The sequence below is a fragment of the Podarcis erhardii genome (genome assembly GCF_964252035.2).
Source record: "Podarcis erhardii genome assembly, chromosome: 1".
NCBI lineage: Eukaryota > Metazoa > Chordata > Lepidosauria > Squamata > Lacertidae > Podarcis > Podarcis erhardii.
Window position 1 is genome coordinate 84123403 of NC_138497.1, and position 11956 is coordinate 84135358.

An 11956-nucleotide genomic window follows, 5' to 3' on the forward strand; every position below is an offset into this window, starting at 1 on the left:
GCACTCCAAGGATAATGGGCTTGGGGCCTTATTTACTTGTGCTGCAATGCCTACAGTGGATAGTCATTCAGCTCTGGATGGGAGGAAAGAGTTCTGTTATCTCCTTATGCATCCCTCTGCATCCAAGCAGAGATTCTCCACTGCTCACATCCCCTCATTGTTACAGTGAGACACGCTATAAATACTTTGCTTACTGTATGCTGGCCCCAGCTCTCCTGTCCTTTCCTTCCTGTCTCCCTTCCATTTCCTGCCCCCCCTCTCAATCTCAGCCAGGCATCTTCTCCAACATCCAGGCGCACTTGCAGCACTGAGGGAAAAGGGACGGAAATAGACAGGCGAGTGGCAGCCGGCGCTTTGGAGGGAGGCCCCTGCAGCTGTTGCTACACATCTCCATCGATCGAAAGGAGCCTGGCTGACGTTTCCAGGCCTGACTGCAGAGAAGGGAATGTTCCAGCTAAACTGGTTGGCATTGTACCTCTGTGCTAGTAGCGCATGCTTGTTGGCTCACTAGCCTAGCCCAGCACATCAAAACACTGACAGCAATCGAAGAAAGATATTTCTTTGACACAACATACATTTCTATTTATTCCAAGGAGTTCAAGGTAGTGGATAGGTGGTAGGTGAGACTGGGGTGATTGGCCCCAGGCTCCCCAAATAGTTTCATGGCTGAGTGGGGACTTGAACCGCTACATCACACTGGCTGTCATTTAAAGCCCAATGGCTTCCCCCATAGAATCCTGGGAACTATATTTTACTAAGGGTGCTGGGAGCTGTAGCCCTACGAGAAGTAAATTTGAGTTTCTAGGAGTCTTGGTGCTTTAAATGTATGGTATGAGGGTAGGACTGTAGCTGTGTCCCCAACAAAGATGGAAGAGAGTGTAGGAGAGTTGCTTTTACAAAAGGCCAAATCTCTTAGAAGTTGAATCTTCCTTTGCATTTATTTATGGACCAGCCTTCCCCCAACCAGGTACCACCCTCCCTTGATGTTGTTGAACCAAACACTTATTCCCATCATCCCTCAACACTGGCTGTGCTGGCTGCTCTTGCTATCAATTGTGGTCCAAAATGCCTGAGGACATCATGTTGGAGAAGGCTGCATTAGACAGGTGAAGTTTTCAAATATGATACCCCCAGGTATTTCTAGTTCCCTCCCTTCTGAGGAAAACAGGGCAGTTACTTGGTCATACAGTGGTACCTCTGGTTGCGCACTTAATTCGTCCCAGAGGTCCATTCTTAACCTGAAACTGTTCTTAACCTGAAGCACCACTTTAGCTAATGGGGCCTCCTGCTGCCGCTGCGCTGCCGCTGCACAATTTCTGTTCTCACCCTGAAGCAAAGTTCTTAACCCGAAGTACTATTTCTGGGTTAGCGGAGTCTGTAACCTGAAGCATATGTAACCTGAGATGTATGTAACCCGAGGTACCACTGTACTTGCTTGTATGTAATAATAAGGTAATTGACCAGGGCATGGCGGGAGAGATTGGGCAGCATGGAATCAAAGGGAACACCAGAGGCTGGAGATGCCGCTCTCTGAGTTTATTTATTGCATAGTCACGTCTAACCCCTTTTTGCCGTGTCTGTTCCCCACTCTTTCATCTGTGCCACTCTCAAATTCACAATCTTTCCTCTCTGAGCTTGATTTGTAACACCAGTTTCTAGACTAGACCTGGCTGGAATTTGCAATTTAAAATACGAGTTGCTTTTCCCAAAGCTGTCTAACATCTGACGTCGTGTCAATACCAGACCCATATTAAATAGTAATGATAAAGTCACATCATGCACACCTTTTGTTTTCCTAGAAAAGCTCCTACTCCCATCCATCAACTTAATTTAAAAGATATTTCAGAGTCTGGGAGTACCTGCAGTACTATGAGATTGAGCTAGATGAACCAGGACCAATCTTGCACTCTGCCACAAGCTCTCTAGGTGACCTTAATCAAGCCCCTGGCTCTCTCCACACTTCCATTTCCCCCCCTTCCATTTGTCCCATGATTTCTAGCCATGGGTCTGAGAGCTTTTTCTTTTGCCTTGCTGCTTTCCCCTGGAAAACCCAATCTTTGCTATTGAATCAAAACAAATGTCAATCTGCAGAAAATGCAATGGATATTTGTTCAGATTTAGCAGTAAACAGCAGGTTTTCTCAGGGAAAGTGGTGGGACAAAAGAAAAATCTCTTGAAAGCATGGGGCAAACGGGAGTGTGGACCAGCCCTAACATAAGGAAAGCCCTGCAGAATCAGGCACAGTGGCCCATCCAGTCTAGAATCCTGTTCTCACCGTGGCCAACCAGATGCCTTTGGGAACCCTGCAAGCAGGACCTGAGCACAAGAGCACCCTCTCTGGTTTCCAGCAACTGGTATTCAGAAACTTGTGGCCTCCTTTAGTCGAGGTAGAACATTGCCACCATGGCTAGTAGCCCTTGTTAGCCTTTTAAAGCCACCCAAGTTGGTAGCCACCATTACTTGTGGAAGTGAATCCAATATGTGAAGATGTCTTTCCTTTTGTCTGTCCTGGGTCTTCCAACATTCAGCTCCAAACTACACGTGATGTGGCAGCAACAGTTGTAGTCCTCTCCATTCATTATTGTTTTTAAAAGCCAAACTTGGTCTGGGCAGGCTACAAGGTGGGGTGTGAGAAAGACAGATGGAAGGGTGCTTAACCATTTTTATTCTGGCAATTTCCCAGCTCAAAATATCACCCCCAATATGCTTTTTAATCTTGGAGGTGGAAAGAAAGATGTCCCTTGCTGGGGTGGGGAACCACTGATTGTCCAGATGTTTTTAGATTCCATCTCCCATCAGTGATCAGGAATGATGGGAATTTTACTCCAGCAACATTCTGGAGGGCCATAGGTTCCTCATCGCTGGCCTAAATAGCTGTTTTGAGGATTTTTCACATAGCATATATGTAAATGACTGATAATTCAGTCATATTCTATTTTTTTAGCTGAAGTTATTGTGTTTTTAAAATTAAGCAATTGGGTTAAAGAAAGATCTGCTGGAGTCTATTTAGACTGTAACGCTGTAATGACTCAGGAGGTTTCTGAAATTTTGTCACCTTTACAAAACTGCTCTTTGCTGATCAAATTGCTGTTCTACCTTACCTGTTTATCACAGGCTTGAAATAGCAATTTAGGGGTGAAAAAATGCTGTTTGTAAGATTCTCGGAATAATCCTGTTTCTGGTACAGGAACTGAAGTCAAGGTCTGTTCCACGTGTCTCTTTGAATAGCTCAAGCGTCAGACGTGATTATGACACATCTTTAACCTCTTTAAAATAGGATGGGATTGTTTTCACCTGCACAGCATTTCCTCCAGCCTCCTTGACTCCCAAGACATGCCCTGACTAGTAGTAGCCTCTGAATTTCAGGAGATAAAAGTCCATTAGATTGTATGGAGTGACTCTGAGAAATGCTGGAACATGAAATCTCTCAATTTATTTTTAACCTTGAGGCTGGTGATGGAGCATAGCAGATTGTAGTCTTTATGTAGAATGCATTTAGAACTTCCAAGGTCAAAATATACTTATTGAACTTAAGATGGTGGGCATGAATGGGAGATGCTGTTGCTCTCGTGTCTTGCTTGGGGGCTTCACAGAAGCATTTGATTGGCCACTGTGGAAAATGGGATGCTGGATTAAATAAACCATCTGTCTGACCAGCAGGCACCTATGTTCTTATGCAGTATGGAAGCAGTATAGACCCAGAAGCACTGGGATCAATGTCCTTTCCATCAAGAGACAGGCTACCCTGATGTGATCTATGTGCCACTTAAAACAAAATGTTCATGCTGACTGGGCTGGTGGTTGTAGTCCCAAAATTTTGGAAGGCTAGTGAAAACAGTGCTTTCAGTTAGTTGCCTGTGTGTTTTAAAACATTATATTGAGGGCTTTATCACCTAAACTGGCTTTCCTACACAATGAATTTGGATGTGTGTACATGTGCAAGCCCACGTGTTTGTCACATGTGACCCACTCCATGTGAGAGTTTCATAATGTCCTCCATGGAAATTCATTCATGGGTGAAACAACCCCTAATGGCTTAGCATTTCTGAAGAAGTATTTCACAATATATAGCTTGCCTGCCATAGAACTGTAGATCTTGGCTCATGAAGCACACATACCGAGGTTTATTCTAAATTGTGTTCTCATTTCAAATGAGGCAAAAGAGAGGCTTGACATTTTTGGCTAGTTCCTCACATGAAGTGGATAGGTTTTCTAGAAATGATGATGTTCCCAAGGGCTACCTAGTGATCTACAATCACTGTACCCACTTACCTGGGAATAAGCTTCATTGCACTCAATGGGGCTTCTTTTGATGCTAGTATAGGATCACACCATAATATACTGATACCCAAGTTCATCTAGTGGTTTTGATAATGTTGGAAGGGGGCCGTGAATCAGGAAGTCTCTGGTTCAAATGTCACCTTTTGCTATGAACTCACTACTTAGTTAGCCTTAGGCAAACTGATAGGCTCAGCCACTTGGCCATCTGCCATACAGGGCTAATGATTCTGACCTACCTTGTATGCTTCAGAATTACTGAAAAAAGGTGTATGATTCAGTTGTGCTAAATAACTCTTAAATATTATTGCAGCTGGAGACTTGGATCTCCCACTAACCATGACATCTTGCTTATTCCCTGGTATGTGAAGAGGAGAATGAGATGGTTTACCCATTGGCAAAAGGATCTAGACTGAATGTTTTCCAAAACAAGAATGGTATTTGATCATATAATGATAATCAAAGCTGGCCTGCTACATCAGTACCACACAGGCTCGCTTTGATTTTCTACTTTTCAACAAATGGCTTGCATGATTTGGGGAAATTGCTCCCTTGACTAAGCCAGACATGCTTTCTTGTTTTTAATTCCCCAGCTGTAGACTTGAGCAGATATCTGTTGTTAATCCTTCCAGAGTGAAACAATGAGAGAGGCAGTGTGTTGCATTGGTTGGACGAAGACTGGGAAGACCAAAGTTCAAATCCCCCACTTAGCCATGATGCTCACCTTAGACTGGCCACCATACCCTACCTTGCAGGATTGTTGTAAGAATAAATTGGAGGTGGGTGGGGAGAAGATTTGTATATCACCCTGAAGTCCTTGAAGGCAGGCAAATCACAGTCAAGATAGTGTAAGCATTCAGGGTCTGTTTAACTAGATCAAAGTACACTTCTTTCCTAGTTTTCTTAAGCAATTGAGAAGTCCAGCATTTCAGGGAGGAAAACTTAAGCCTAAACAGCATAGAGGCTGTCTTGTTATACTGATGGTATCACAACGCATGCACTATAAACTTAAGAGAACTGAGGCTGACTATGACAGATATCAGTAGTTATCAGGCAGACCAGCAAAACACAAAGAGCAGATAAAATGATCAGAGAGAGATCAAACACCAAAGCCATACGTGACCATAAGGCATGGCATTCTGGTCAGCACAAAAGCCATTTTTTAGTACAATAAGCCAGATGTTCTTGGAATGCAGATAAAATCCAATAAGCAATGGCACTACTGTAGACACTTCAAAGAAATTGATTGTAGCTGCTGTTGACTATTAGCAACGAGGGTCTGGTCTTGTCCTGAGATCTCCTGTGACCTGGGTTCAAATTAGTCTTCAGAGTAGACTTTTTATATGACCTTTTGGCAAGTCAGGTCAGAGGTACCATTTCAGGGGCTGAGTCTGATAGGGTTTCCTGCAACTCTTTCTCAAAGCTCTTCCAGATTCTCCATATTTGTATTCATCTCAATCAAAGGTTTGTAAGTCAGTTTGTTTCCAATCAACACATGGAATTTCTGTTTTGGTTTTTACCCTAAGTATGAGGTAAAAGGTAAAGGGACCCCTGACGATTAGGTCCAGTCGTGGCCGACTCTGGGGTTGCAGCACTCATCTTGCTTTATTGGCTGAGGGAGCCAGCGTACAGCTTCCGGGTCATGTGGCCAGCATGGCTAAGTTGCTTCTGGCGAACCAGAGTAGCGCACGGAAACACCGCTTACCTTCCTGCTGAAGTGGTACCTATTTATCTACCTGCACTATGCTGTGCTTTTGAACTGCTAGGTTGGCAGGAGCTGGGACCGAGCAACGGGAGCTCACCCCGTCATGGCGATTCGAACCGCTGACCTTCTGATCAGCAAGTCCTAGCCTCTGTGGTTTAACCCACAGTGCCATACCCTATAAGTATGAGGACATTGCCATTTTATGAGACTTGCGGTCCTACGAATATTTTACTCTGCAGCCTCATATTAGAAAGCGAGTTAGCAGGCTCTAGAGACCATCGTTCTTTCTCCTGTGCATCTCCTCCTGGGTAGTGTCTGGTTGGAATCACCATTTACTGTAGTTAACAAACTTCATTTTGGATTCCTTAGTAGCACATGCAACATACATATGCCACTCACATATGTTGCTGCGGGAAAACTTTTACTGCATTAAATGACTGATGCCGGAGATGGCAAGGACTGCTGCCCACATCAGTTACAGCCAATTTCAGGTAAATTATTTTGTTTGGAAAAATAGAAAAGATCTGGATTTCAAAATTCTAATTCAAGATTGCAGCAATGGTTTTTGGTTTTTTTTTATAAAAAGCTATTTGGATTATTTTTTTAAAAAATAAAAAGGTGCCATTATTGATCTCAGAGGTGCAGAACAGGTAAATCTGTTTAGTCCAGAGGAGTGGCGGCCAACCTCTGGTCATTTTGGCAAGGGTTGTTGGGAGATGGTGTCCAACAACACGGACCAGCACAGGTTCCCTATCCTTGCCCTAGACTGTGGGGAGAGAGTTCCTAGATCAATGACGCTCTTCAGATGTTTGGGCCCCCTGTAAATCCCACCCCTCCTTAAAGCTTGGAAATGCATCTCGTATATTCTGCACACACCAAGCCTTCTTTTTCTCATCTCTGGGACCAATGACATAAGCTGCAGTTAGGCTTGAGATGTTGCTGGAAGAATAAGCAGCATCTGCATTTTGTCTCCAGCTTATCTCCATCCTTCCCAAGGACCAAGCAGAACCTATTTAAAATTCAGATTGGTTTTGCATCCTCCAAGCTCACTCGTGACACTATCCTTGACCCCACCAAACCTATTTGCATGAACAAATGCCACTCAAAATAAATACAGCATTACTGCATCTAAGTAGGATTGACTTAAGTTGATGCTTTCTTTGCTTTGGGCACTCTTTTGTTCCATGTTGCACTGCTCTTAAAACTAAGAGAGGCTCATGATGAACCTGACAGACAAATTAGATCAGGTTAGCAAGGCGTTTGTGAACTGGGGCAGTGAGCCTTCCTTCCACCCGCACCCACCAGCATCTCTGCTTGGACTTCAGCTGCATTCCACCCCCCCTTCTTTCTTTCTTTTTTTGCTCTGGAGAGTTTAGGATGAGAGGATGTGTATGGTTTGTTTGCAAGTGGGTGGATACAAATGACAGATGGAGCTGCCCAGCACTGCAGGGGGTCAAGTCGTCCAATTCACATAAGGATGTTGAGTGAAAGCAAAGGGAGGGGTGGGAAAGGGGGCTGGGTCGCCTGGATTTTAAGACAAATCCCAAGGAAGGAACTGCAGCCTCCTGAGTGTGTGTGTGAGAGTGAGGAGGAGATGACACACAGGCTGAGCAAGCCCCTGGCCAGATCTGCCTAAAGCTGTGATAAGGAGGAGCAGGAGAGTCAAATGAGCTGAGACACTGGGACTTTTTCCTCCTTGCAACAAGGAAGGAACTTGTACGGAGTGGATCCAGATTGGTGAAGGATTCTACAAGATTGGAAGAGAGGCCTCTTCCACATTCTCCTTCTTGAGCAGGCATGGAGTCCAGCAACGATACCGACAGCTACCCAGGCATTCTGGAGTGTGACTACGAGGACTGGAGTTCATCCAGGATCCTGATTCCCTCCATCTACTTGCTGGTTTTCTTCCTAGGCACCACCGGCAATGGCCTGGTGCTATGGACCATTTTCTGTGGAGGCCAGGAGAAACGGCGGTCTGCAGACACATTCATTGCCAACCTGGCAGTGGCCGACCTCACCTTTGTGGTCACCTTGCCGCTTTGGGCTACCTACGTCATCCTGGACTACGACTGGCCCTTTGGCTCTTTTGCCTGCAAGCTCAGCAGCTACCTGGTCTTTGTCAACATGTACGCCAGTGTCTTCTGCCTCACAGGGCTCAGCTTTGACCGCTACCTGGCCATCGTCCGCCCCATCGCAAATGCCAAGCTGAGGTCCAAGGTCAGTGGGCTTTTGGTGACCCTAACCCTCTGGGCCATGGCAGTACTCCTAGCCTTGCCAGCCATGATCTTCCGGAGCACAACCGTCTTCACCGGGACAGACAAAGTGACGTGTTACATGAATTTCTCTAGCGTGGCCACTGATGAGACCGAGCAGGTCTGGGAAGCAGGGCTGGGCTTGTCTTCCACCCTCCTGGGCTTTGTGCTTCCTTTTGCCATCATGCTGACCTGCTACTTCTTCATTGCCCGCACCATTGCCGGCCACTTCCGAAAGGAGCGCACCGAAGCACTGAGGAAGCGGAAGCGCCTGCTGACCATCATCATCGTCCTGGTGGCCACCTTCGCCATCTGCTGGCTGCCCTTCCACTTTGTGAAGACCATCTACATGCTGATGGACTGGGGGGTGATGCCCTTGTCTTGCGGCTTCCACGCCTTCCTCAGCAACCTCCACCCGTACAGCAGCTGCTTGGCCTACATCAACAGCTGCCTCAATCCTTTCCTCTACGCCTTCTTTGACCCCCGCTTCCGACAGGCCTGCGCCGCCGTCCTCTGCTGCAGCCCAGGGCATTTGGCAGGATCTGGCGGGGACAAGTCGGCCAGCTACTCCTCCGGCCACAGCCAGAACCACCTGGGGAAAGGAGCAGATGCACAGAGGGAGAAGCAGTGCCCTGACAGCCAGGAGACTCTGCTCCGGGGATAAAAGCTGGACTATGCCACACACACATGTAAAGGACTTTGGAGATAAGGGGCTCTGTTTTCCTCTCTTCCACCCTCTTCTGTGGGCCCTTCCTTTCTAATGCTATTTTCTTTTTCAGGGTTCCCTTACCCCTTCTGACTTACACCCCATTCTGCCTTTCTTTGTCTTTCTCTGCCCACCACCTCGTCCCCTAAACCAGAGCTGGAAAAATTGGTGGTCTTCAATTGTTGCTGGACCCCACCTCCCATCATGGCCCAAAGGTCAGGGGTGATGGGAGATGTGGTCCAACATCCATGTTTAACTTTGCCACTTGACCTCTTCTTAGGATGGAATATCCTGCAATGATGGGATGAGCTAAGCTCCCAAGGAACAATTAGGAGCTCTGCCAGCTGTTCTGGAGCAAAAAATACAGGCCGTGCTGCTGAAACATAACTCTGCTAGGCACTGGCTCTGTCTCCTGCCCCATAGCACTTTCAATACAGTTTTGCTTCTGTCCCCCCCTCTGCACATCTGTGCTTTTTATTGGCATGGGGATATGGTGCAAAGATAAATCTGCCTTAATTCGTGTTACTTGACATTCCAGTAGCAAGGCAGCAGGAAAGAGGGAGCAGAGATGAGTTAGTTCCTTAAGAGGTGACCCGCTGTCTTAGGAGGCAAGCAAAGTCTGCAATCCCACGCACACATAGTTGGGAACGAGTCCCCTTGAACTCAGACTTCTGAGCAGGCATAACTGGGGTTGCACAGATTGTTTGATCACCGAGGAGTCAGCCTATAACTTCTAGGCAAATCCCGGGCATTCTAGAAAGGCAGCAATCCCATGCGCATGAAATTAATGGGACTCATTTCCAATTAAATCAGGACAGTATCATCCAGTGTGTCCCACTGGGTTCCACTGGGCTTACTTTCAAGTAAGCAGCATAGGATTGCAACCTTGGGTAAGGATTTTTAGCTTATAGTGAATCCCGCCTCCCCTGGTTATAGAACCATAAAATTGTAGAGTTGGAAGGGACCCCAAGGGTCATCTAGTCCAACCCCCTGCAATGCAGCAATGTCAGAATTCATTCTGCCCCACACTCCCTAAATAACACCAAACCTGGGAGTAATAACTTATTATCTGTAGCTGGCTGTTGTTATTTTTTACTTTTTTGCTTTTGCTGCTGCTGTTGTCTGAGCCAGCCTCTAGTCAGGATTCCCTGCCTCACACCACCCACACAATTCATTCTTCTTCAGGAGACACTTGGGGATGTGATTGATTTACAGCTCCCAGTTGCTCTAGACCTCCGCTGGAGCAAAATGACCACAGCTCAAGGAATGTATCCTTTTTAAGATCCAGCACTAGGACTGGCACCATGGACAGAGGTCTCCGGCCTGCTCCCTGTACAGTGGTACCTTGGGTTACATACGCTTCAGGTTACATAAGGTTCAGGTTACTGAATCCGCTAACCCAGAAATATTACCTCGGGTTAAGAATTTTGCTTCAGGATGAGAACAGAAATCGTGCTCCGGCAGTGCGGCGGCAGCAGGAGACCCCATTAGCTAAAGTGGTGCTTCAGGTTAAGAACAGTTTCAGGTTAAGAACGGACCTCCGGAATGAATTAAGTACCGTACTTAACCCGAGGTACCACTGTAGTTGAAATGTGCCTTATAAGATACACTGAGAACAGATTCCAGGCTGCCCTTCCCTTTGTTCTTCTCCCTCTTTTCCTGTCCCTTAACACCCCCTCCCACTTTATTTCCTGCCACAAGATGTGAAGGAAAGATGTGAGGTGTGAGAAACTATCTCCCCTTCCTCACACACACACACACAATTATGGATGGTTTAGTAGGAGTGACTTCTTGGGTTTTCAGTTTTTTTATGGTATAATCCCCCTCTTTCCCCACAATTCACTGGGAGCTGGTTTCTCCCAGAATGTGTACAGAACCCGCCCCCCCCCCCTTTGCAGGCAATATGAACGGAAATGGCAAAATGCAGTTACTATTGCATATGAGCTTCCTTTTAAGGGGGTTGGGACCAAATGGCAACTTTCTGATAATTTCCTTGTGTTCATTCTTCAGTTTAGTATATTGAGCCATGCAGCAAAATGCTCCAGAACACTATTATAGGCATGTTCACATGTTGCATTCAAGGAGTGTGCAGTCTGTGTACCTGTCTACACATATAGTGGAGCTGTACATACAGTATCAGATAGTTGCACTCTTTTGCACAAAGACTTGCAAGTGTGTAGAGAAAGCTTGTACCTGTGCTCTCTGCAACGTATGAACAAGCCTTGAGGAATTTGTCTGTTGGCAAAAGGTTTATGTATGAAATGACCTTAAAAATGCATTCTCTGTTCTTATTAATCTAGAGACCCTAGGACAAAATTGCAAAAAAAAAAAAAAAATAAATAAATTGAATCTCTCACTTGCTATATTTTTTTTATATCTGAATGATTATTTTAAAAATGACTCATGTTTAATTTTCTAAACTTTTTTTGTATAAGATTTCTGCTGACCTTTTAAAATTTTAGCAAGTGCTGCAGACTGGAAAGAGGCTTTTAGCAATCAAATACTCTGCTTGAATAAAGAATAGCGAACTGGGAAATGCAAATGTTTTTGTATAGATCCTATTGAAACAAAAGTATTCATCATCATTATTTTTTTTTATCCTGCCTAATCCAAATTCATTTTCCACCTGAGAATGTAATGTTCTGTTGTTGAATTAAAGAATCTTAAAATGTATGAAGTCTACATCTTTGCTGTCTTCCTGGGGCAGGGTGGGGGAGGGGAATCTCTCTCCCAGTGGTAAAAATAGATGTGCAGATGGCTCTCGTTCTGGAGAGGACGTACTGCTGACTGAGGTTGTGATGCATTTAACAGAACCAAGCGATAGAACCTTCCCTGAATTGTACCATTTCAGGGTGCAGGTGGGAGGTTTCATGTTTAAAAAACCTCCCCGGATATAGAAAGGTAGCATTTCAGGGAAAATATGAGGTTGAACAATTCTCTATGGAATGTTAGTTTTCTAGATGAAGAGAAAGTTTTAGATAGGTGGATTTAAACATGAAACCCCACCCCCAGCTG

General features: G+C 45.4%; 1 protein-coding gene across 1 annotated transcript; it reads left to right on the forward strand.

Annotated features, from left to right (window-relative positions):
* Window positions 1–6619: 6619 nt before the first annotated feature.
* Window positions 6620–11614, forward strand: APLNR (apelin receptor). Its single transcript, XM_081839640.1, has one exon. It carries the CDS (start codon window positions 7781–7783, stop codon window positions 8897–8899), a length of 1119 nt encoding a protein of 372 aa, XP_081695766.1. The 5' UTR covers window positions 6620–7780; the 3' UTR covers window positions 8900–11614.
* Window positions 11615–11956: the final 342 nt, after the last annotated feature.

Excerpts from the sequence above, each read along its gene's own strand:
- APLNR (XM_081839640.1), top strand. The coding sequence starts at position 7,781 with ATGGAGTCCAGCAACGATACCGACAGCTACCCAGGCATTCTGGAGTGT.